The 27,122-nt window shown below is 40.5% G+C and overlaps 1 protein-coding gene across 1 annotated transcript in view; it reads left to right on the forward strand.

Moving 5' to 3' along the window:
• Positions 1-2,824: 2,824 nt before the first annotated feature.
• si:dkey-192l18.9 (F-box/LRR-repeat protein 7) overlaps positions 2,825-27,122 on the forward strand; it is a 59,413-nt gene continuing 35,115 nt past the window's right edge. Inside the window, exons 1-2 of the mRNA XM_062992050.1 lie at positions 2,825-2,980; positions 24,104-24,193. Coding sequence (XP_062848120.1) covers positions 2,944-2,980; positions 24,104-24,193 — 127 coding nt within the window. The 5' untranslated portion in view covers positions 2,825-2,943. The remainder of the gene's footprint in view (positions 2,981-24,103; positions 24,194-27,122) is intronic.

The following is a 27,122-nucleotide window of genomic DNA, read 5'->3' on the forward strand; positions in this document are numbered from 1 at the left end:
TCCTCAGCAAGGCAGTTGTCATCTTGGAGGTTGTGTTTGGGGTTGTTATCCTGTTGGAAAACTGCCATGAGGCCCAGTTTTCGAAGGGAGGGGATCATGCTCTGTTTCAGAATGTCACAGTACATGTTGGAATTCATGTTTCCCTCAATGAACTGCAGCTCCCCAGTGCCAGCAACACTCATGCAGCCCAAGACCATGATGCTACCACCACCATGCTTGACTGTAGGCAAGATACAGTTGTCTTGGTACTTCTCACCAGGGCGCCGCCACACATGCTGGACACCATCTGAGCCAAACAAGTTTATCTTGGTCTCGTCAGACCACAGGGCATTCCAGTAATCCATGTTCTTGGACTGCTTGTCTTCAGCAAACTGTTTGCGGACTTTCTTGTGCGTCAGCTTCCTTCTGGGATGACGACCATGCAGACTGAGTTGATGCAGTGTGCGGCGTATGGTCTGAGCACTGACAGGCTGACCTCCCACGTCTTCAACCTCTGCAGCAATGCTGGCAGCACTCATGTGTCTATTTTTTAAAGCCAACCTCTGGATATGACGCCGAACACGTGGACTCAACTTCTTTGGTCGACCCTGGCGAAGCCTGTTCCGAGTGGAACCTGTCCTGGAAAAACGCTGTATGACCTTGGCCACCATGCTGTAGCTCAGTTTCAGGGTGTTAGCAATCTTCTTATAGCCCAGGCCATCTTTGTGGAGAGCAACAATTCTATTTCTCACATCCTCAGAGAGTTCTTTGCCATGAGGTGCCATGTTGAATATCCAGTGGCCAGTATGGGAGAATTGTACCCAAAACACCAAATTTAACAGCCCTGCTCCCCATTTACACCTGGGACCTTGACACATGACACCAGGGAGGGACAACGACACATTTGGGCACAATTTGGACATGTTCACTGTGGGGTGTACTCACTTATGTTGCCAGCTATTTAGACATTAATGGCTGTGTGTTGAGTTATTTTCAGAAGACAGTAAATCTACACTGCTATACAAGCTGTACACTGACTACTCTAAGTTATATCCAAGTTTCATGTCTATAGTGTTGTCCCATGAAAAGATATAATGAAATATTTGCAGAAATGTGAGGGGTGTACTCACTTTTGTGATACACTGTAGGAGGGTGTGTGTGTCAGTCTCGCTCTCCTCAATCAGGGCGGGGATCGGCATCAGTAGAGAGGAAGCATAATGCAATTGGATAATTGGACACGCTAAAAGTCCAGAGAAGAAGGGGAGAAAATGCATTAAAAAAGCAGGGATGGGGTGCCCAGGTGGCGCAGCGGGATATTCCGCTAGAACACCAGCGCCGAGATTTTGAACTCCTCGGTTTGAAACTGGGCGTTGCCACTGGTTGGCTGGGTGCCATCTAGCGGGCATAATTGGCAGTGCCTGCAGCAGACACGGTTCTGCTAGGGCGGGATGACAGGACTATGTGGGTGGGGTCTTCAAACGCTGTGTAAAGGACCCTGATTAGCAGATAAAGAGGCGCCTGTGCAGAGTGCATAGGTGAAAAAAAGGTTCCGCAAAGGGCTGTACGCTGGTCGGAGGTATACCCACAGCAGTATACCCACCTCGACTGCAGTCAGGGATCCCCCAGCAGCAGAAGACAAATTGACTACGCTACATTGGGAGAAAATGCATTAATAAAATAGAAAAATAAAGCAAGGACAGTTTGCAGGCAATTATGAATGTACACCGATCAGCCATAACATTAAAACCACTTCCTGGTTTCTACACTCACTGTCCATTTTATCATCTCCACTTACCATATAGGAGCACTTTGTAGTTCTACAATTACTGACTGTAGTCCATCTGTTTCTCTGCATGCTTTGTTAGCCCCCTTTCATGCTGTTCTTCAATGGTCAGGACTCTCCCAGGACCACTACAGAGTAGGTATTATTCGGGTGGTGGATCATTCTCAGCACTGCAGTGACACTGACATGGTGGTGGTGTGTTAGTGTGTGTTGTGCTGTAATGAGTGGATAAGACACAACAGTGCTGATGGAGTTTTTAAACACCTTACTGTCACTGCTGGACTGAGAATAGTCAACCAACCCAAAATATCCAGTCGTCTCTGACTTTACATCTACAAGGTAGACCAACTAGGTAGGCGTGTCTAATAGAGTGGACAGTAAGTGGACATGGTATTTAAAAACTCCAGCAGTGCTGCTGTGTCTGATCCACTCATACCAGCACAACACACACTAACACACCACCACCATGTCAGTGTCACTGCAGTGCTGAGAATGATCCACCACCTAAATAATACCTGCTCTGTAGTGGTTCTGTGGGGGTCCTGACCATTGAAGAACAGGGTGAAAGCAGGTTTAAAAAGTATGTAGAGAAACAGATGGGCTACAGTCAGTAATTGTAGAACTACAAAGTGCTCCTATATGATATGATGGCTGATCGGTGTATATTTCTTATTGGATGGAAATTTGTAGTTTACATCATTTGCTCAAAGCCTAGGGTGCCACAGAGACTCATCAAACATGAATTTTATTGACAGTTGCTGCAATGTCAGGTGAACTACTAATACAAACGTTAGTAATGGTCTGATCTAAAAAAAAATACTGACTGCACCTTTAATATAAACTGTGTTTTGTTAAGTTCACTGTGAAGAGAGAGAGGGGCAGAGAGAGAGAGAGAGAGAGAGAGAGATCCTCCACTCCTGACCGCATCATTGAATCAGTACTGAACTCTTGCCTCTTTGTACGGAATACGGTGATCTGAGAAGATTTTAAAGGACATGATGATGCTGGTTTTGGACTGGAGGAAACTATTTTCTCTCTGTCACACTGCTGAAGTTGGACGTACTTTCTGACGGGTGCTTTTTGTGACATGCCGTGTGTTTTGCGTGTGTTGTAATAGAGAATCGGTGCGTAAGCGTGATGTGTGTTACAGGCAGTTGTGGATAGACAATGCGCTTTTCGGGATGGGTGCAAACAACGGGAAACAGTGCGAAAGCGAAGGTACGCTCATTATAACATGTTTGCTTTACCTTGTTTATTTATTTCTTGTAACTAACCGCTTCGTCCTGATCAGGGTCGCACAGCAGGAATACATGGAGAGGGGCCAATGTGTTTTAGGGCATCACTTACAAACAGTTTACACCTATGTGTAATTTAGAGCTGCCAATCCATCTTCTGCATGTTTTGGGAGTTAGGGAACAAGAAACATGGCACTTTACCAGCTGTGCCACTGAGCCACACGTTAACCCTTGATATTTATTAATATTTATCAATTTTATTAAAAAAAAATGTGCATACTTAAGATTATAAATAGATGACAGCATGTGATACATGTTCCTCAGCCATTCATCTATCTGTTATTGTTAGTGCAATAAGGGATCATACCACTTCCCCAGGCGTTATAATCTTAACCCCCCCCCCAACCCTAACCCTGACCCTAACCCCCAGCTCAAGTTTAGAGCTGAAACTTGTTCACTTTTCCCTTTCTGATCTCGATACTTCATGACTTCCTTGGTTTGAATTTCATCCCTGCCCATGTTGCCATGTCATCAAGTGTCTTCAACCTTGCTTGTACAGGTGATGAAGCCTCTTATTGGAGATTGACGAATGCCAAACTCCATTATCAGCCCTATGGATTCCTTCACTGCCACTGTTATGAGCATATGTATTCCATGATAAACAAGATTAGGGAGATAGTGCAGCCCATTACAATTCACTTTTCCAGGTCCTGCCACTTGGTTGTAAATTGAGCAGTAAATTGGCAGAACTGTAACTGAAGTAAATGGTTACTATTATGTGATAGGAATATGATAGTTTTCTGTAGTGGTATGGATGGTGTTGCAATCCATATGCAGCTGTCAGGTCAAGCCAGACAATAGTTAGATTGCTTCTGCTTCCCCTTGCCCCATGCTGGGATGCTTCATTCTGAACTGATGTATCCATGTACTTGTTTTATGCCATCCTTTGATGCAAAACAGCCCTCTGCCCTTCTCCAGGATACTGGCATAATGTCTTTTATCCATACGCTTCACAACAGTTTCCATAGCCTGTGCAGTAGTTTTAAGCATCTCTTGTGTACTCTATGAGGTTTACCACTTGGTCCTGGGGCAGCTGCTGACCGGCCTACTTTACAATGTCTTTGACTTCTCTCCATGTTGGCTCGCTCGTATCTTACTTTTCCTCAGGGGTTGGATTAATACCAATCTTTGGCCCGTCCCCTGTGGGTGTTCTCCACAACTTCCTTTCCAATGTTCTTTTTGCCTTTTTTAACAATTGATCTTTTCAACTGTTTATTGAGAGTCTTGATTTCTTTCCTCACTTGCAAAAATCTGTCTCACCTTCCTATTAGGACAGTTTACATGTGTTCCAGTACTGCTCTTTACCTCCTCAGTACCAATCCTTTCTCTGGCTATATTGAAGACAACTGTTGTCATGCAGCCAATTTTCCTCTTAGCTGGTACTGCCAATATGGCCTCTAGATCTCTGTCAAGGTCCTGATCCAGTTGGCTCCTTCGTGTGATGTTATTTGCTGAAGGCAATTTCACTTTCCTTTTTTAATACCGTCCTTTTTACCACCGTTACCATTTCTTGTTATTGTGGAATGTGTCAAAATGTTGTAACCTAAATATTCTATACATCTTCCTCTTATTTCGCAACTGTGCAAGCTTTTTGAGCCAAAATATTAAGTTATTTCTTTGTACTTTTATAAAGATAAAGGTAAATGAGGGTTCAGAAGAATTACAGTGTATCACAAAAGTGAGTACACCCCTCACATTTCTGCAGATATTTAAGTATATCTTTTCATGGGACAACACTGACAAAATGACACTTTGACACAATGAAAAGTAGTCTGTGTGCAGCTTATATAACAGTGTAAATTTATTCTTCCCTCAAAATAACTCAATATACAGCCATTAATGTCTAAACCACCGGCAACAAAAGTGAGTACACCCCTTAGTGAAAGTTCCTGAAGTGTCAATATTTTGTGTGGCCACCATTATTTCCCAGAACTGCCTTAACTCTCCTGGGCATGGAGTTTACCAGAGCTTCACAGGTTGCCACTGGAATGCTTTTCCACTCCTCCATGATGACATCACGGAGCTGGCGGATATTCGAGACTTTGCGCTCCTCCACCTTCCGCTTGAGGATGCCCCAAAGATGTTCTATTGGGTTTAGGTCTGGAGACATGCTTGGCCAGTCCATCACCTTTACCCTCAGCCTCTTCAATAAAGCAGTGGTCGTCTTAGAGGTGTGTTTGGGGTCATTATCATGCTGGAACACTGCCCTGCGACCCAGTTTCCGGAGGGAGGGGATCATGCTCTGCTTCAGTATTTCACAGTACATATTGGAGTTCATGTGTCCCTCAATGAAATGTAACTCCCCAACACCTGCTGCACTCATGCAGCCCCAGACCATGGCATTCCCACCACCATGCTTGACTGTAGGCATGACACACTTATCTTTGTACTCCTCACCTGATTGCCGCCACACATGCTTGAGACCATCTGAACCAAACAAATTAATCTTGGTCTCATCAGACCATAGGACATGGTTCCAGTAATCCATGTCCTTTGTTGACATGTCTTCAGCAAACTGTTTGAGGGCTTTCTTGTGTAGAGACTTCAGAAGAGGCTTCCTTCTGGGGTGACAGCCATGCAGACCAATTTGATGTAGTGTGCGGCGTATGGTCTGAGCACTGACAGGCTGACCCCCCACCTTTTCAATCTCTGCAGCAATGCTGACAGCACTCCTGCGCCTATCTTTCAAAGACAGCAGTTGGATGTGACGCTGAGCACGTGCACTCAGCTTCTTTGGACGACCAACGCGAGGTCTGTTCTGAGTGGACCCTGCTCTTTTAAAACGCTGGATGATCTTGGCCACTGTGCTGCAGCTCAGTTTCAGGGTGTTGGCAATCTTCTTGTAGCCTTGGCCATCTTCATGTAGCGCAACAATTCGTCTTTTAAGATCCTCAGAGAGTTCTTTGCCATGAGGTGCCATGTTGGAACTTTCAGTGACCAGTATGAGAGAGTGTGAGAGCTGTACTACTAAATTGAACACACCTGCTCCCTATGCACACCTGAGACCTAGTAACACTAACAAATCACATGACATTTTGGAGGGAAAATGACAAGCAGTGCTCAATTTGGACATTTAGGGGTGTAGTCTCTTAGGGGTGTACTCACTTTTGTTGCCGGTGGTTTAGACATTAATGGCTGTATATTGAGTTATTTTGAGGGAAGAATAAATTTACACTGTTATATAAGCTGCACACAGACTACTTTTCATTGTGTCAAAGTGTCATTTTGTCAGTGTTGTCCCATGAAAAGATATACTTAAATATCTGCAGAAATGTGAGGGGTGTACTCACTTCTGTGATACACTGTAACATATTACAGTTTTGTTTTTACAACATTTCACAAAATGTTCCAACCTTTACAGAGATAGGGTTTATAAATATATAATGTGATTAGTGTATTCACATTCTGTCATAAACAGTCTTAAACAGTCGTAGAAGGGTTTTGTAATTGAGCTGAATGTGTGAAATATGGCTAAACAAATGATACAAACATTTATACTGATGCTCTTCTTCTTTCTCTGCCAATTTTTTTTTTACACCGGATGCCCTTCCTGACACAACCCTCCCTATTTTATCCAGGCTTTTATCCACTAGTTTGTGCATCTAGCGGCTAGGTATCTATAGGACAATTCAGTGTTTCCAATTAGCCTGGTGGCATGTTTTTGGACTGTGGGAGGAAACCGGAGCACCCGGAGGAAAACCACGCGGACACGGAGAGAACATGCAAACTCCGCACAGAAAGGACCCGGACCGCCCCACCTGGGGATCGAACCCAGGACCTTCTTGCTGTGAGGCGACAGTGCTACCCACTAAGCCACCGTGCCGCCCAAACATTTTTTGTTTGAAAATATTTTTTTCATAACGTGATATTTTGAAACTAAAGTATGTGTATTGTGAGTGATATAAAGGCTGAAACTGGTGTTTTAATGGCTGAAGCTTTAAATGGTTCCTCAGAACTATATAGTTCTTTAAAAGACTATATAAAAATATACCCACTTTTGACGAAAAGTTGACCTCATACATCTGTTAGTCAGAAAATAATTTACCGTTTGTAAAGCCATGTAGTCTCTAATGCATTTTATTCTACTGCACTGGAAATCTGTTGCACATTAAAAAAACATTAATCTCTCTCAGAGTTTTACATATCCAATCAGTCCAAAGCACAAATCTTAATCCTAAAAGGCTGACTGGGGTATGAATTTAGGTTGATTGATTTCCAAGTGTTGATGACTAAACTATAAATATTTGACTTTATGGATCATACACTTGTTAGTACTCCTCAAACTAAGACTTAGACTTAAATAGCCCAATAAAGAACGCTACAATAAGGCACAAACTATTGGTCAGATATGGTGGGTTACTAATTTATTACACAGGTTGGACTTTAAGCTTTATTCAAGTCCTTAAAAACTAAAGGAGGTATTAGAGTGTAAGAGGTCCATTTGGACTCGGTTGCAGAATTTTTGCTTTAACTGCCATGCCAGTTAAGGCTGGTAAATGATGTGTAGTTCCTCTTAACTAACAGGTAACCTACGGCTCATTGATTGTTAATTTGCTCCAGGTGGGAGTGTTTTTATATATCATGGTTTGTTCCTTACAGATTTGCCAGCTCCTCTTTTGGAAATCTGCTTTCTCTGTGTGATACTGGGCTTGTTCCAGTCCAGTTTTTATTGCTTTCTGGGAACTTGGTCAATGTGATGGCGTGATGGACCTTTTCTGGAACAGACTCCACCAGTAAATTCACATAGCTTGGTGGGGTTGGAGTGCCGCTTGTGTATTGCTGTCTCTGGCTTGTTTTGGTTTGGGTTCCCTATCATTTTTCTTTTTTTGAGAACTTGGCTGTCACAGACAGCCAGAGTAACCTGTCATATAGTGACAATCAGTTGTCAGTTGACCCCTTTCTTTGCACTTTAACCGTTGTGGTCCGCTGGTGTTTTGCGTCTTTTGTGTTACAGTGTTACCTTGAAACTTGACGGCAGTTGGTTCAGAAGTGGCGTTGAGTTTCAGAAGATGTTTAGTTTCAGGTATTTTTTCCCATAAGGATGTATGGAAAACCTGTTAATGCGTTCCATGGTCCCATAAAATTGCATATATTTTAGGCTTATGTAAAATAATGGGGTTGTTTTTGAAACTATTATAATAAAATTTCACACAAAAATACAATTAAACCCTCACTTTACCTTTACTTCTTTATTGTTTCCTTATGCTTCTTAATCGTGGAGATGCTTGATCTTGAAATACTGTATTCTTTAGCGAGTTCAGTAAGGGTGCATTCTCATGAGAAGTGGCACAATAGCTTTGCACAGTGGCTGTGCCGTTATTTCCTATGGAGTGTGATGGTGCACAAAACTCAACGTGACTTATTGTACTAAAACAACGAGGGAGGAATTTCATTAGTGCATCTCAAGCTATAACACAAGTTTAAAAGTGAAACAGGAGGAACATCCAGACAAACACAGATACATGTGGAGCTTTCAGAGTGGATTTGATGGTTATTCCACACAAATGCAGATTCGTATATTCACACTTTGATGATGTTTTACCGCACCGTTTAAGCTAAACGTTGAACAAAGTGGCAGTCGGACAGGATTAAGGATACAAATTTCTCAACGATCGGCGTCAAGTTTCAAAGATTTCGAGTTTAGGGGACGTTGAGTTACAAGGTACTTTGTTTTTGTTATTTTGGCCACAAAATTTTTTTACCTTATCCCCTTTTTGTTAGTATTGTTGCATCTGACACCTGGTTTAATTTTCATTCTTTTAGGTACGGGCTTTCGCCTTCCTCTTTTGTAGCGAGACATGACCCACCCATTACAAATAATAATGGGGTGTCTTAGTGACACAGTCAGCGTAGTAGGTGTCACACAGCAACATGCTTTCTGAGATCAGTGTTGATGAAGACTTTTTCCTTAATTTTCCTATGTCTGTGTGACACTTTTATTTCATCCATATTTTCCGGTTTGTGATTGTGATTTACATGTCTTTAACATATTTGATTTTAAGCTAGTTAGCAGTCCTAGACAAAAGTCCACATCTGGAATATAAAGGAAAAAAAATTGCCTGTCAAAAACAATCAGAAACCATGGGCATTAAAATGGACTTGCTCTCTCTTTGTGGCTTTTGGAGAGTGGCTGAGGAAAATTGTGGCTATTTACTTAAAAGAGCGTGTATGAGGTCAGGGATTGATGTTCGAGAAGCCCTGACTTCCCATCCACATTTCAATTAATGCTACCACAAACTGCTACCACAAAGTGGACAGTGTAATTCTTTTTATATAATGGATATAATCTCTTAGTAATGGGTGTGGCTGGAATACCTAAACACAATAATAAAAAGGGATGACCACATACTTTTAGCCATATAGTGTAGGATTTTTAACTGAATAAAAAGTAGCAGTTAAAAAAGCAAAGTGTGAATGACTGTAGTTCTCTGTCGCAGAACTAACAGATGTTGGCAGCTTTCAGGCTTCTAGAAGAACGGATTTCATTTAAAATATCTGGAAGGTCAAACAGTGCACATACTATAATGATCATAAATAGTAATAATGTTCCTGACTAATACCACTAAGCAGCTACTAAGCAGCACAGTGCTGGTACATAACTGGTAGTATAGAAAACATTTAGCGTCACAGTCCTGGGAAACTGGGTTCCACCCTTGTCTCTGGTCACTGTCTGTAATGAGTTTTGCATGTGCTCTGCATGTCTGCTTTTATTTTTCTTCTGAAAAACCAGTAAGTAAATTGGCTTAATGTGTATGAGTGAGGGGCAGCACGTTGTCACAGTGGGTAGTGCTGTCGTCTCAGCAAGAAGGGCCTTGGTTTGATTCCATAGCTGGGCTGCCAGGGTCATTTCTGTGTGGAGTTTGCATATTCTTCCTGTGTCCGTGTGGGTTTCCTCTGGGTACTCTGGTTTTCTCCCATTGATGTCATTCAAGAAATACGGTCTGCCATAAATTACAGAATTGCTGGAACATACACCGATGAGGCATAACATTATGACCACCTTCCTAATATTGTGATGGTCCTCCTTTTGCTGACCCTGACCTGTTGAGGCATGGACTCCACAAGACCACTGAAGGTGTGCTGTGGTATCTGGCACAATGATGTTAGCAGCAGATCCTTTAACTCCTGTAAGTTGTAAGGTGGGGCCTCCATGGATCGGACTTGTTTGTCCAGCATTTGGAGGCCAAGTCAACACCTCAAACTCGTTGTTGTGCTCCTCAAACCATTCCTGAAGCATTTTTGCTTTGTGGCAGGGAGCATTATCCTCCTGAAAGAGGCCACAGCCTTCAGGGAATACCGTTTCCATGAAAGGGTGTACGTGGTCTGCAACCATGCTTAGGTGGGTGGTACGTGCCAAAGCATCACACTGCCTCCGCCGGTTTGCCTTCTTCCCATAGTGCATCCTGGTGCCATGTTTTCCCCAGGTAAGCGACGCACCCGGCCATCCACGTGATGTAAAAGAAAACGTGATTCATCAGACCAGGCCACCTATTTCCATTGCTCCGTGGTCCAGTTCCGATTTTCACGTGCCCATTGTTGGCGCTTTTGTCGGTGGACAGGGGTCAGCATGGGCACCTTGACTGGTCTGCAGCTATGCAGCCCCATACGCAACAAACTGTGATGCACTGTGTATTCTGACACCTTTCTATCAGAACCAGCATTAACTTCTTCAGCAGTAGCTTACCCCACAAGAGCTGCAGTTTTGGAGATGCTCTGACCCAGTCGTTTAGCCATCACAATTTGGCCCCTGTCAAACTCGCTCAAATCCTTACGCTTGCCCATTTTTCCTGCTTCTAACACATCAACTTTGAGGATAAAATGTTTACCTATGGCACCTATGGAAAAATATTCGCAGAATTCAAAGATGCATGTCTTAGAACCTTTGACATCAACTGTGTCCCTCTCATTCGACCACTTTGCATTATTCAATACAAATACAAGCCATTTTGACCATAAAAAGAAGCATTTTCAGAGAACTGTGACAGCACAGAAATTCCCGTACTTCCCTAAGTTAGTACTATCATGGACAGTGACATGTTGCAGGTGTCTGGAAAGTAAAACACCATTTGCATTTTATAAACATCTAACTTAAGCCTGCAAAAGGTTTATACATTACACATTAAGTACTTAATATTACTAATGATGGTGTCTAATAGAAATAAATAATATTTATCCTGGGTTGTATATTTGACTTAAATGTTTGTAATTTAGTTTGCAGGCAATGGCTTTGGAATTTAGCACAAATAAGTAAAACTGGATTTGATTATAACAAAACTCACAGAAGCAAAGACTTGCATGCAATGAACTTAGCAATACATGAAAAAACTAATGAGGGATTGTGACATAAATGTTATTTGAGCTACCAAATAAACCTCATAAGGATAAACTGATGGAGATTTGTTTGGACTGGTATAAATGTTTCTAAAGTCTAAGGCTACGTACATTCAAACAGCCTGATGTTTTGATTGAGGCAGCATTAAAAAAAAACACTGGATATTTTTATTTCCAGTTACCCAGTTACCCTGCCGTTTCTTTTCTTATCCAACATTGCAACAAATGGTTGTGCTAGTCAGCGGCGCCATCAAGGGGGGGCTTGGGGGTTTGGGGTTGGGGGGCATGGCCACCCTTATAAAATTGCTGCCCTTCCCCCTCGGAGAATTGATTCAGATATATTTCATTAGGTGCTGTCCATTTCAGTCAATAATGTATATTTTTACAATAGTTCAGGCAGCCACCTATCACACTCCTTGAAAAACAGCTGTATAATGATATAGATATGCTAATTTTTTTGCATTCCTCCAATGTGCATCATTCGGGTGGGCTGGCAATGAAAAACTCTCTTTTTATTGGTTGCAGAATTGTAAGTGACAGCTTAGTCAACGAATGACCAGTCTCAGCATTTAACCATGACAGTGAGTCATGAATAGAGAGAATAAATTATTAGTTGGATATGGATATAAATATTCTGGAAACATGAAGGAAAACATTTAGAAAAAAGTGGATTTTATCCTTAATGAAACAACACACTGATATAGATTTGTCTCAATTTGAAGAAGAGAAGATCAGGTAAGCAGCGGTTATGATTTTATACTGCTGTGTGGTTGATTTTTTTGTTGATTTTTTTGATTATCATTTAAAGTGAAATGGCAGTGGCCTGCCATTGTACTTTGTTAAGTTTACATTATATCGTATCGTATATCGCTACTTCTCAAAAGCATATAGAGATATGAGTTTTTTAGTCATATCGCCCAGCCCTAGTCGAATTAGCTAGCTAATAGCATTAGCATACTAGCTGCTACTATTAGTCACTGTGCTGTGCAATTTGCAGACAATGAAGAGAAAATCCACAGACATCTCGTCTTTCTTTAAGAAACGTAGGCTAACAAGCAGGGATAAGAATAGGTTGGGAGTAGGCTATAGGTAACTGTACATTGTCTGTGTTAATGCTTTTTTGGTTTTGTTTCCAATTTTGGACATAGCCGGTAATATATTTGGTTATCAAAACACAGCAGTAAAGTTCAGTAAAGCTGTACTGAAAATAATTGGAGGCCTTTGTGATGTTTTTAAACTTCAGCATTCTTGTTTTCAGTAAATTATTTGTTCCTCACAATTAATGTACTCACTCAAATTAGACCTGTATATTTGTCTTTTAAGTAGTAGGGTAACTAGCCTATTCGAAGGACAATGAATCACCTAATATACAGTGTATCACAAAAGTGAGTACACCCCTCACATTTCTGCAGATATTTAAGTATATCTTTTCATGGGACAACACTGACAAAATGACACTTTGACACAATGAAAAGTAGTCTGTGTGCAGCTTATATAACAGTGTAAATTTATTCTTCCCTCAAAATAACTCAATATACAGCCATTAATGTCTAAACAGCCGGCAACAAAAGTGAGTACACCCCTAAGAGACTACACCCCTAAATGTCCAAATTGAGCACTGCTTGTCATTTTCCCTCCAAAATGTCATGTGATTTGTTAGTGTTACTAGGTCTCAGGTGTGCATAGGGAGCAGGTGTGTTCAATTTAGTAGTACAGCTCTCAAACTCTCTCATACTGGTCACTGAAAGTTCCAACATGGCACCTCATGGCAAAAAACTCTCTGAGGATCTTAAAAGACGAATTGTTGTGCTACATGAAGATGGCCAAGGCTACAAGAAGATTGCCAACACCCTGAAACTGAGCTGCAGCACAGTGGCCAAGATCATCCAGCGTTTTAAAAGAGCAGGGTCCACTCAAAACAGACCTCGCGTTGGTTGTCCAAAGAAGCTGAGTGCACGTGCTCAGCGTCACATCCAACTGCTGTCTTTGAAAGATAGGCGCAGGAGTGCTGTCAGCATTGCTGCAGAGATTGAAAAGGTGGGGGGTCAGCCTGTCAGTGCACAGACCATACGCCGCACACTACATCAAATTGGTCTGCATGGCTGTCACCCCAGAAGGAAGCCTCTTCTGAAGTCTCTACACAAAAAAGCCCTCAAACAGTTTGCTGAAGACATGTCAACAAAGGACATGGATTACTGGAACCATGTCCTATGGTCTGATGAGACCAAGATTAATTTATTTGGTTCAGATGGTCTCAAGCATGTGTGGCGGCAATCAGGTGAGGAGTACAAAGATAAGTGTGTCATGCCTACAGTCAAGCATGGTGGTGGGAATGCCATGGTCTGGGGCTGCATGAGTGCAGCAGGTGTTGGGGAGTTACATTTCATTGAGGGACACATGAACTCCGATATGTACTGTGAAATACTGAAGCAGAGCATGATCCCCTCCCTCCGGAAACTGGGTCGCAGGGCAGTGTTCCAGCATGATAATGACCCCAAACACACCTCTAAGACGACCACTGCTTTATTGAAGAGGCTGAGGGTAAAGGTGATGGACTGGCCAAGCATGTCTCCAGACCTAAACCCAATAGAACATCTTTGGGGCATCCTCAAGCGGAAGGTGGAGGAGCGCAAAGTCTCGAATATCCGCCAGCTCCGTGATGTCGTCATGGAGGAGTGGAAAAGCATTCCAGTGGCAACCTGTGAAGCTCTGGTAAACTCCATGCCCAGGAGAGTTAAGGCAGTTCTGGGAAATAATGGTGGCCACACAAAATATTGACACTTCAGGAACTTTCACTAAGGGGTGTACTCACTTTTGTTGCCGGCTGTTTAGACATTAATGGCTGTATATTGAGTTATTTTGAGGGAAGAATAAATTTACACTGTTATATAAGCTGCACACAGACTACTTTTCATTGTGTCAAAGTGTCATTTTGTCAGTGTTGTCCCATGAAAAGATATACTTAAATATCTGCAGAAATGTGAGGGGTGTACTCACTTTTGTGATACACTGTATGTATATAAAGATACATTACACAACAAAACAGGATTGTTGTTGTACAGTAAATTTTTTATTGTACTGTATTAGTTTATGCACATCAGATAATTAGTTATCAGCTAATCTGTATACTACAATAATAGACTTTATGAAATGTAGTTATGGCTTTTGGTTTTGGTGTGCCACCTCAAGGTTTTCAGTGGCCCCATCTGGCCACCCCTATGAAAAATTTCTGGGGGCATCACTGGTGCTGGTTGTTTGTAAAAACTAATAATTAGCCGCTCAGGTGGCGCAGCGGTAAAAAGACGCGCTGCAACCAGGGCTGGATTGTGAGTACATGGTATCGAATCCAGCTTTGCTTCACCGGTTCGAAGCTGAGTGGCTGTATGAGCAACGATTGGCCGGTTGCTCATATGGGGGGGTGGGACAAAGAACCGGATGTGGGTCTCTCTCTGTCAGAATGCGATTACGTTCTCTGCCGGCTGATTAGAGGCGCCTGCACAAGAGATGGGGGAGGGTGCCCTTAGGGTGTGTCTCTCCGCATGCAACGCTAGGTGGCGCCAAACTCATCAATGTGTGGGTGGCAAAGATGCATCTGGCTGCTGCTCGTGTTTCGGAGGGGATATGGGTTAGCTTCGATCTCCTCTGTCAGGGTTCGGCATAGACAGAGATGAAACATGATGCAAATTGAACAATTGGATGCGCTAAAGGGGGAGAAAAAGGGGGGAAAAAAACCAAAAAACTAATAATTAGTTACTTTCTTTTCACATTAATAACAGTGGTGATCCTGTAAATAAGGCTTGTACCATTTTCCTGTCAATTAAAGCTCATTCCACTAACTGGGCTTTGTTTGTGTATGCCTGTTTCAGTGTTTTACCTGCTGTTTAGAATGATCTTACAAGGTCCCAATAGGATGAAGGCCCAGTTTTTCAGCTGTGATGTGTTTTTAATCAAACGATCAAATTCATTGTAGTTGAAACTCTCACAGTGGCTCGGTGGGTAGCGCTGTCGCCTCACTGTCGCCTCACAGCAAGAAGGTCCTGGGTTCGATCCCCAGGCGGGGTGGTCTGTGTCCTTTCTGTTCGGAGTTTGCATGTTCTCCCCGTGTCCGTGTGGGTTTCCTTCGACAGTCCAAAAACATGCAGTCAGTTTAACTGGAGACACTGAATTGCCCTATAGGTGAATGGGTGTGTGTATGTGTGTCTGCCCTGTGATGGACTGGCACCCTGTCCAGGGTGTTACTGTGTGCCTTGTGCCCATTGCAAAGCTGGGATAGGCTTCAGCACTGCCATCCCCCCGCGCAACCCTAATTGGATAAGCGGTTAAGAAAGTGAGTGAGAGCCGCTCAGGTGGTGCAGCGGTAAAAACACACGCTGGAACCAGAGCTGGATCTCGAATACATCGTATCGAATCCCAGCTCTGCCTTGCCGGCTGAGGCTGAGCGGTCACATGAATAACGATTGGCCTGTTGTTCAGATGGGTGGGAGGATTGAGAAGTGATGAGAAGAGAGAAAATGATTTTATTGTCTGTGGACTTACTGTTCCTAAAAGATGGGTAATTTTACTTGTTATACAGGTTGCAAAGTAACTCCTTTAACCACCTCTGTGTTCACCATTTCATGTCTAATAAATTTTAAATAATTTCTAAAGCATGAGTATTGTTACAGTGGTGGGCAGTGGTAGATCAGCAGTTAAGGTACTGGATATGCAAAAGATGGTTTGACTTCTCTTATTTGCCCCTATGTGTGAGTAAATGAATGGGTGAGTGTGCTTTGCAGTGTATTGGTTCTTTTTAAGGTGAATTGAAGTATGTGCTCATCTTTTCCAGGTGTTACCAAACCCTTATTTGGATTAAGTGTTTACAAAATTAATGAATAAACAATGTTACAGACTTGTAAATAAGCCACTTGGAATTCACATGCATGTCTGCATGATCTGATATCTATCAAGGCTTCCCAAACAAATTTTTCTCTACCTTTGCCTCTAGCATCTGTACTTAAGATTGGCCTTGGCTTGAGTTTCACTTAGTGAACCTAAACTCTCTTTGTACCTTATATAAGCACAAGAGAGGAACCCGGTGAAAAGTTTTTGGCAGGTTGTTTTTTAGAAAAGTAAGCAAGCAGGTCGCTTAGTAGTGGAACTTTTCACAATATGCTTGCTGTGAATGTGTCATTGGCATGTGGAGAGATAAGTTTAATGGAGGTTAAACTAAAAAAAGGCATTTACTCCAGTGTCTTGGTCTGTTCCTACATGGTAGTATCTGCTGGAAAATTGAGTAGACAAAGAAAATTTCCATTGAAATAAATCCTTGTCCGTGAAATCTGGCAAGCAATTCAGCTTGCTGCATCTTATAAAGATGACAGATAAAATATGACTGTGAAAACAGATCCAGTTTACTCCTGAGAACAACTACTCCAGGTGATTTCTTTTTTCTTTTTTTTGTAATTAAACAGAATGCAGAAGTCATTTGCAGATATTAAGAGCACATAGTGATTAGGTGGTCCTGTGTTATTGGTCTACGTACAGAAGCAAGTAAAATTGGTTTATTAATTCAAGCTGTGCTGTTCTCTGCTTACAATTCACATTCTATCAGTGGAAAATAGTTGTCAATGGGTGCTAAGCTCTTAAGTAATGGATTTTGCATGGTGAAATGTTTTACACACCATTTAGAAGGATATTTTATTGAAGATCTGGTAATAAAGTGAGTTTGATCAAATAGCCAAGCTTCCACTAGATTTACTGCACTAAGAAGATGTTTAGGTCATGTACCATGCTTGCAGGTCCCATATAAAAGCCAAGGTGTTGTTGGAAAGTGATTTAAATAGGTTTCCCTCAACAATAAAAATGCACTGATGTTTAGGACATACACAATAAGCATACTTATGTTGTCTATTATTTGTTTTACATCAAACGAAAGGTTTTATCAACCTATTGGGCTGGCATGATCATTTCCATGTTTTTCAGCCCTCTGCTGTTTATTGTGGATTGGTGTTTTTACATTTTTACAGCAATATACAGTATACTGCTCTGCAGTTTATTACTGTTAATAGGTTTTATACTTCTTATGCTCTGGAGTTCATCACATGAGCAGGAAAAGCGTCTCACTATTAGAGAAAATCAGTCGCCAGATTTTTGTGGTTTTGCTTTTTAATTTCAGTGATGGGAACTGTTGTGTTGCCTTGGGCAACTTGTAATAATAATATAGTATTCATTTCACCATTCAGCATGAAGCTATGCAGAGAAAGCTAACAAGTATTTATAATTTTAGCTAATAAATGCCACCTGACAATGCAACAACTGGCATCTACTTGCTTGGTTAGTCACATTCCACAGCTGATGAGGAAATTGAAGCAGATGAGACAGATGTGCTGGTTCTATAGATTTACCACAACATGTCTTTACAGTGCTAATGCAATGACTTCTAAAGCCACAGTTTTTCAATAGCTGGTTTACCAAAGAAATTAGAGTTAGCATGGGGCATTTTATGTAGTCAGTGATGAGTTGTTGAATGGGATTTAAATAGGAATGGGTAATGATGGTAATAGTGTAGCATGACATGGCACTGAGTAAAATGTGTATATATTTGTCTATATACTATATATATATATACTGTATATATACAGTATATACAGTAGTTTTATATATACTGTATATATAATGTGCATTAAAAGTATGAGAAGACGAGATTGTTTACAGATTTAATGCTTTATGTGGAATGAGAGAACAAGTTGATCTTGCACGAACCCACTTGTGGTTCGAGTTTATGACCTGCCATAAAACAGACTGTTCACATCTCTCTCTCTCTCACTTTTCTTCTTTTCCCTCTCTCACACACACACATATTACCACACATTTATGCCAGTTTCCTTATTAGTGCATACTTGCAATATACACTGATCAGCCATAACATTAAAACCACCTTCTTGTTTATACACACATTGTCCCTTTTATCAGCTCCACTTACCATATGGAAGCATTTTGTAGTTCTACAATTACTGACTGTAGTCCATCTGTTTCTCTACATACTTTTTAGCGCGCATTCACCCTTCAATGGTCAGGACCCCCACAGGACCACCACAGAGTAGGTATTATTTAGGTAATGGATCATTCGCAGCACTGCAGTGACAGTGACATGGTGGTGGTGTGTTAGTGTGTGTTGTGCTGGTATGAGTGGATAAGACACAGCAATGCTGATGAAGTTTATAAACACCTCACTCACTGCTGGACTGACAATAGTCCACCAACCAAAAACATCCAGCCAACAGCACCCCATGGGCAGCGTCCTGTGTCCACTGATGAAGGTCCAAAAGATGACCAACTCAAACAGCAGCAATAGATGAGCGATCGTCTCTGACTTTACACCAGCAGCACTGCTGTGTCTGATCCACTCATACCAGCACAACACACACTAACACACCACCACCATGTCAGTGTCACTGCAGTGCTGAGAATGATCCACCACCTAAATAATACCTGCTCTGTGGTGGTCCTGTGGGGGTTCTGACCATTGAAAAACAGGTTGAAAGCAGGCTAAAAAGGTATGTAGAGAAATACAAGAATAATTGTAGAACTACACAGTGCTTCTGTATGGTAAGTGGAGCTGATAAAATGGACAGTGAGTGTAGAAACAAGGAGGTGGTTTTAATGTTATGGCTGATCGGTGTATATACATGTTTTAAACCCCTTGTTTTGGAACAATGGGGATTAATATGAAATGTATGTTGTATATTAGAATATGAAGTTTTGCTGATGTTACAGGCTACAAGCTGATAGTAAAGGACAGACAGCAACAGAACAGCTAATGGTAAAGAACAGCAAGAATATCAGTTTTCTGGAATGTCATTTATGCTGTATGAATAGGCTAGATCAGGGGTGTCAAACTCATTTTCACATCAGCATTATGGTGGCCCTCAAAGGGCCGATTGTAACGTATCCTGCTGTGATTGCAGTCTGTTGTTTTTCTTGGAGGCTGAATTCTGCATTTATATTGTCCTCCTTGACCACAGACACAGCCTCATAACACAAGAGACACACCTGTTTCTCTTCCTGAAGCACAAACTTGTTTTCACTTTCATTACATTTCCTCCTTCTGCTTAATTTTCTTACTTATCTTCTTGCACATTTTGGGATTATGTGTAAATATTTCTTAACATTATCTACTGGCAGGCTGTGTCACTTTACAGGTAACAAAATTAGGCATTTTGAGAGATGCAGTTTGTTTAGGATTTTACAGTGTATTTTTAAGACAATCATTCTGCCCTCACTAATAGTTTATCCCCCTTTCTCAGCTAGACAGACAGACACACAGACAGACAGACACACAGACAGCTCCCTTCAGAATACAGTTGGTTTTATTTGCTTCCCAGCTGTGTGATACACTGTGTGCATCAAAATAAAGTAAACATACAAACAATAAAAACAATAAAGAACTTAATACAGTAAAAGCACACAGCTGTAGTCAGGTGTTACATCTGGTACAATATGAGATTTAACCAAACGTAAAATAGCGCTAACGAGTTAGCATTTTGTGTAAAGATACTAATTGCTATAGTAACGGTAACAATTGTATTTAATTACGGTAAATTTGTAACTAAAACGCTGTGATATACTCACTAAACATTTACAAACAACTGAGAATATAAACGCCACTACTTACAGACGATGCTTCTGTATTATACTGCAAGATATTTATCTGTATTTATTTATTATTGTTCACATTACTAACTACGCTACCCCGCGTTCTTTTGCCGTAAAAGTCACATGGCTTCTAGCGAAGGTCAAAGTTAGTTGCCATGACTACGATGTCAACGGTTGCCACCTAAAGGCGCAGGACTCCCATTACACTAGTACGGTGTAATGACTCAACCCATCACAACAATCGTACAGTCGTTTAAGCTCTCGCGGGCCACATGAAATGACGTGGCGGGCCGGATGTGGCCCGCGGGCCGTGAGTTTGACACCCCTGGGCTAGATGATGAAGCATGTTTTATTTTTCACAGGGTTTCACACACTCTAATGTCTGTGTGCTTTGCACCAATTCAGCAGACACTTGACATTTAGCATAACAACCTTAAGCTTCTGTGCAGCATCAGTTTTGTCAGGTAAACCCATGAATCCATGAAGCTCTTAACATACAGTTTGTTCGTATGTTGCTTTTTGGGGTTGTTCTAAAATTAGTAAAGTATTAAAAATGAGGACAGTTTTTTTGGATGGCCAGTAAGCTTTTATACAGTTCAGTTTGCACAACAACTGAAAGAAAAAAAATCTATCATGATAAAAAAAGAGTACAATCATTGGCACCCTTTTATTTAGTACTCTGTGCAGCTTCACTTTGCTGTGATAACAGCCTAAAATCATATGATATAAAGCTTAATAAGACTGAAGAATTCATGGCATGGATTCTGAGACCATTCCTCCATAAAGAATCACTGCACGTCCTTTCAGATTCAAGGTCCATCCGTGAGAGCTGTGCTTTAGCGCATTCTAAAGTCAGGGGACTGCGATGGCCAAACTTGACAAAAACTTGATTCTGTGGTGATTGAACCAATTATGTATTGATTTTGAGGTTTGCTTTAGATCGTTGAACCATCAACATTTTAGACTTAACCATTTCACATTTAACCATGACCCTGTTTAGGTTTCCTGGCTAAGGCTGTCAGGTTTTGATTTAGCATCTGCTGGTCATCCGAGATCATGACACTGTATATTCAAGTTGTCCATGACTTTAGGAAATAAACACCTTGACACCACAGATCCACCACTATGCTTCACGGTAGGTTTGAGGTATGTTTCTGTATAGCTATGTCAGTGTTTGTGGTGTTTGTTGCCAAAAAGCTTGATTTTGGTCTCATCTGCCCATTAACCTGTTAGAGTACTGTATGCCAAGCTGTAGTAACTTCAGCAAGGTCACTCCAATATTTATCATATATTCAATATAAATTAAATACACGAGGGATCTTCAAAATGTTTCTGCACTTTTATATTTTCATTGGAAACAGTGAGGGTGGGAGGAGTAGTAATTGGTCATGTCTGAGATACTGAGAGAGAGCTTATAGCTTATAGATTTAGCGCCATCTTTTTGGACACTCAAAGAAGCTTTAAGGGGAAGAAGATTTTCATGTGATGATGATGTGAAAGCAGCAGTGCATCAGTGGCTATGGTTGATAGATCATTTTAAAAAGCTTATTGGGCTTTTGCTTGCTGGCTTTTTGGCTTTGTGTTGTATGATGTTTGTGCCTCAGGTTCACTCTTCGAGGCCGATATCTTTTGTTTTTGCCAGCTCATATGCCGACATAAGCCCCACAAACGAATCCACTCTAAATGTGGGCTGTGTCAGTGATGGATTGGCTGCCCTGCTCCTTTTTAACTGCTGCCTGGCATATACTGAGTTGTTATTTTATTGGCAACTCAGTTTTCCGTCCTTTCCTTTTATAATTTTTGCCCCACTTTCCTCTGTGGTTGTGCATTTCACTGTGGTCACTGGCGCCCCTATGCCGCACGCACATGGCCACCTGAGTTTTCTAAAGTTTATAGGCTTATGTCTCTGTGGGTGAACGTCCCTTTTCTTTACATTCAAAAGTCATAACCTTAATAATTAAAATGGTGTAGACATAAATAATGGCTATTTTATTTAATACTGTATATGACTAAACACTTTATAAGTGCTTTTACCTGAAGTCATTATCTGATTGTTGTACTACCTGAAATATTTATTTCATATTTAAAACTGAACCCAACACTAATCAGAATAAAGCAGTTACCAAAAATAAATGAATAAATCTAAACATTTTTTGTGTTGTTTAAAAAATAGATCTCTGTATTGTTCCTGTGGTTATACTGGCTTATTTTAATTGGCAGTAAAGTATAAACTAAAGTGTTTTTAGTTTGCTCTGCTGCGTTCTTAATGAGTTTTTCTCAAAATCCTTAATCATGAAATCACTCAAACCTCATATTGGAAATAGCATGTCTACATAGCACTTGTAATTATTCACCAAATTCCTGACCGTAAGGCTTGTATAACTTTTTAGTATTTACGCCCAACTCCTATATGCTACCAAACACCAGCTTTTCCACCACTGTGGAACTGCCTCACAATAAATTCCACCACAAAACAGAAATGTGTCTCTGACAGATAAGCCTTTTAAAATGAGTTTTAAAGGTATTACAGGTTCAAATGAAAAATCTTATTAAAATGTAATGTAATTAAAATTTCCCAGCGTCATGCCAACTTTTTAATGCTAACAGCAATAACTGTTTTTGGTTGAGTGCGTAGCCACTGATGCACCACTGCTTTCTCATCATCATCACATGAAAATCTTCTTCCCCTTAAAGCTTTTTTGAGCAGTCCAAAAAGGTGGAAAGCCGGAATATAAGCTCTCTCTTAGTCTCTCAGACACAACCACACAACCAATTACTACTGATATACTGATACTACTATACACACATATATACTGTATATGGAACATTACAAGCAAAAGTGCTCCATAACAAAATTATTTTAGTACTATTTGTGTCTGTTTGTATCCAAATAAAAAACTGTTGCAGGCGTATTGGGGCGATATAACATTGGACCATACCACTACTAAAAAAAGGCTGGTACTAGGTTAAAAAAAACATAATGAAGTGATTTCAAAGATGTGATGTCAACAGATGATTGTACTTATGATTTGGAACAAAAGCAGTATCCATGAAAGGCTCTGAGGAGCAAAAATGGGCAGAAGATTACCTGTTTGCCAACAAATGCCTGAGAAAATTATTGAAACATTTAAACAATGTTTTTACAAGAATGATTAGAAGGGATTTGCATATTTCTCTCTATGTAGTGCATAATATCATTAAACAATGTAAGAAATCTGGTGAAATTTCAGTGCATAAAGAGCAAGTGTGCAAGCTTTAGCTGAACACCCGTGATCTCCGATCCGTTAGACAGTACTTTTTTTTTTAAGGGCCAGCCATGCATTTATCAACAAGCCAATGCAAAACTACATGCTGCACACTTCACAAAGGCATGGCTGTGGAAGAAGGGGGTATGGTACTGGACTGGCCTGCCTGCAGTCCTGACCTGTCCCCAATAGGGAATGTGTGGAGAATTTTGAAACCGAATAATGGGACAGCAGCAACCCTACACAATTTTTACAACTTAAGACGTGTTTGCAGGAAGAATGGGACAAAATAAAACCTGAACCACTAAATTGCTTGGTATCCTCTGTGCCAAAATGTCTTTTTAGTGTTATGATAAGGAATGGCAACATCACAAAGTGGTAAATGCTTTACCGTCTCAACTTTTTTGGAATGTGTTGCAGGCCTGAAATGCAGGAATGGATGTATATTAACAAATTAAATAAAGTTGACCAGACAAAACATGACATATCTCAGGGTCATACTGTCTGCAATCAAATAAAAGTCAAAGTAAATGTAAGAAACTTTGTGTTTTTATTTGCATTGTCCATGCTGTCCCAACCTTTGGGGTTGTAATTGTGTTTTGCTCTCCTAACTAGTGTGTTGCGGGCTTTAAATTTAAATGTGTTTATCTTTAATGCATTTAAGTTGCTCAGTCAATAGAAATGTTTGGAATCAAAATTCTTCTATTTCAACCCTGGTTATTTTACTTGAGGGCTTGACTTGCACACAAAAAATACCATTAACACAATGTACGTCATCCAAACGAACAGCGAAATAGCACGATGATCCACGTGTCGATGTGTTTTCATTCATGCAGGTAAAGGAAGCTCAAGTATTTCCTCCGACGTGAGCTCCGGCACAGATCATACACCCACCAAAGCTCCCAGGAATGTAGCTGCCAGTGAAGGTAGGACATCTGGTTCTTATTATGTTTGAACTCTCCTGCTCAACCCTTGACTATTTTTAGCACGTGAATGTTCCAAGGATAACCTGAAATCAAACCGAAGTTGTCGTGCCCAATAGACTAAATCACCTACAGGCTGTTCATATAGACCAGTTCTTATCTGTAGTATGTTATCTGTGTTTGCATGCTCCAACATGTTTAATGGCTTCTTTTAAGTTTGTAAATTAAGGTCTGGACTTACTGGAAAGCAAGACAGTGTTTTGTTTCCTAATTGATTCCTTAAAAGAAGGAACGTAAGGAAGGAATGTAAGATTATAATGCAGATAAAAGATTGTTGTGAGATCTTCATAAAATGCTGGCAAACAATGATAGGCTATCTAAAGTGCTTTTATATTTCATGTTTTGGAAATCATTTTTTCAGCTTGCTTGTCAAAACAACATGAGAAAAATCCCAGATAGGTTTGGCAGAACACAGGAATTAATACTTTAAAACGTTATACTAACTAATATTAATGTTAAAATTAGCTAAATGTCAAGTTAAACCCTAAACAACAAAAAACCTGGAAGCTACACTAAGCTAACTGCTAAAACTATTTGCTTATGCCAACCACTAACAACAGAAAAGCAGGGGTACAGAAAAACATTAGAAAATTACAAGAGAAACAAGGAACTAGGGAACTAAGAACAAAACAGAGTGAACAATCAAACAACAGAGGATCAGAACAAACATGAGGAATCATAATGCCAAACAAGGAAAAACAGGACAGAATGTGTTTTTATATAAAACTAATTGGTGTAAATGTGGAACAGCTGGGCATGATAAACCAAAGAATGAATCAGAGGTGGTGGGTAGAGGGTGAAAACAAAAACAGTGAGTCCATGTGCATGCCACGAGGAGGACTGGACTGGGATTGTTACACTTTTCCTTGCAACAATTTAATTTTAGGATCCCCAGACAATTCCTTGGACTTAATGGCCTGTTATTTGTTCTGGCAATGCAGTTTAAACTGTGGGCCCTATTAAGCCCAGGTGTGTATTATTCCAAACTATGTCCAAGAATTCAAAATTGCAGCAGGTGGAGAGTGGCATGGCGACTCAGTGGGTAGCACCTCATCTTGAGTTTGTGTGTGTGTGTGTGTGTGTGTGTGTGTTTGCCCTGTAATAGACTGGCAACCTGTCCTGGTTGTTTACCTCCTTTCACCCAGTGAACTGTACCCACTGTGACCCTAAGTAAGATAAAGCAGTGATAAAGCAGACTGAATGAATGAATGAATGAATGAATGCAAGAGGTTGACTCTAGTTGATTTCTAGACATCTCTTAACAATAATTAAAGCAACTAGAATGCACCAAGCTACATTTTGTAGTGCAAAAACAAAGGGTCTGAATATGGGTAAGGCCCCATATAATTCATGGACCGTTAAATGATCTGTTTTTCGTGTAATATGCAATTTGCTGTGAAATAAAAAAATAGGGTTTAGCGATTCCACATTTTGTATTCGTGTAGCATTCAATTGCCTCATGTTTACTGGTTAATTTGCACTACTAAAAACACTACCAACTAAGTTTGGAAAACTCCCAACCAATTCTGTAGATGCAGAGAAGGGTGTGTCAAAACACGGCCAAGAATTTTCATCTGAGACAGAGCCTCAAGTTGTTGCTGAATGTTCTAGGTTTACATTTAACCGTTAAGGTAGGCTGTGCGGTGTATTGTAGCTTGTCAGTTGGGTCTTCTTTGGGCAACAGTGCTATTAGGTTTACAGATGTCATTTTTTTCCAAACATCTCTTGTGGTGATGTGGTCGAGGTATCAGATCTTAAGGATTAGGCAAAGGCATCTCTGGTGGAAGATGCTCACTGATGCTGAAGTCTTGCTGGCATAGACAGCTGTAGATTGATGGGTAAAATGGTAAATTTAGCCATTTAAAAATAAATACACAACATAATAAAGTACTCGAAATGCAAGGGGACTGAATACTTGCCAATTTCACAGTATTTAAGAGTAAATATCAGTGCATTATAGCTAAATAATGCTGTAAAATTAGCTGTTACATACAAGCATTAAAAAAAAACTCCAAAAGAACGTAAAATTGTAAATCACTTGTATTATGGTATTATATTTCTTGTAAACTTGTATTATTATTATTTAGGTTTGAGACAGTGTTTTGCATGTGTTATAGTAGATTCAAATCTTCTGTTGTTGTGGCGGATTTGAGAAAAACTGTCTGGAACCATGCAAAATGTGGTGATAGACGTACCTTTCAAAAACAGATTTTACCCAAATATATAATTTTTTTCTCAGTAATTTTATTTTATTAATTGAAAGAATGGTAGGTAATAATGTTCCTGATTTAATGGCCTAAACCAGAGGTCTGGAAGCCTGAAATTTTCCTCAGTTTTCTTCTCCTTGTTTGATTAAAACCAGTTCCTAACCAGTTTTCACCCGAGTCTCCCCTAGTGCATTACAGCTTTTAGTCTGTGACTCCTCCAAAATGTGAACCACCCATTGCCTGATCGGGATCTTAATTCAAATTTTGACGTTCTTATAAAATATACTCTTTAGGAAACACATAGTTTGCCACTGAAATTACAAAGGCTTAGCAAACCACATATGAAACAATCTTATGGGCAAACAATATCCATATCTAATCTCTGTATATCTCTGTGTAATTGTGTATAACTGTGCATGATCTGGTCTTGCTTGCTAATGACCACTGGTCAGGTGTCAGTCTGTGCAATATTTTGTGCTCAGCTGTACAATTTAGCTGCAAATCTCCTTTCTTTTTTCCCTTCAAATCTTAATTGTGGAAAGGTTGTTAATGTTTCTTTATTTACCATATACAGTGTATCACAAAAGTGAGTACACCCCTCACATTTCTGCAAATATTTTATTATATCTTTTCATGGGACAACACTATAGACATGAAACTTGGAT

The sequence above is a fragment of the Trichomycterus rosablanca genome, chromosome 3 (assembly GCF_030014385.1).
Source record: "Trichomycterus rosablanca isolate fTriRos1 chromosome 3, fTriRos1.hap1, whole genome shotgun sequence".
NCBI classification, from domain to species: domain Eukaryota; kingdom Metazoa; phylum Chordata; class Actinopteri; order Siluriformes; family Trichomycteridae; genus Trichomycterus; species Trichomycterus rosablanca.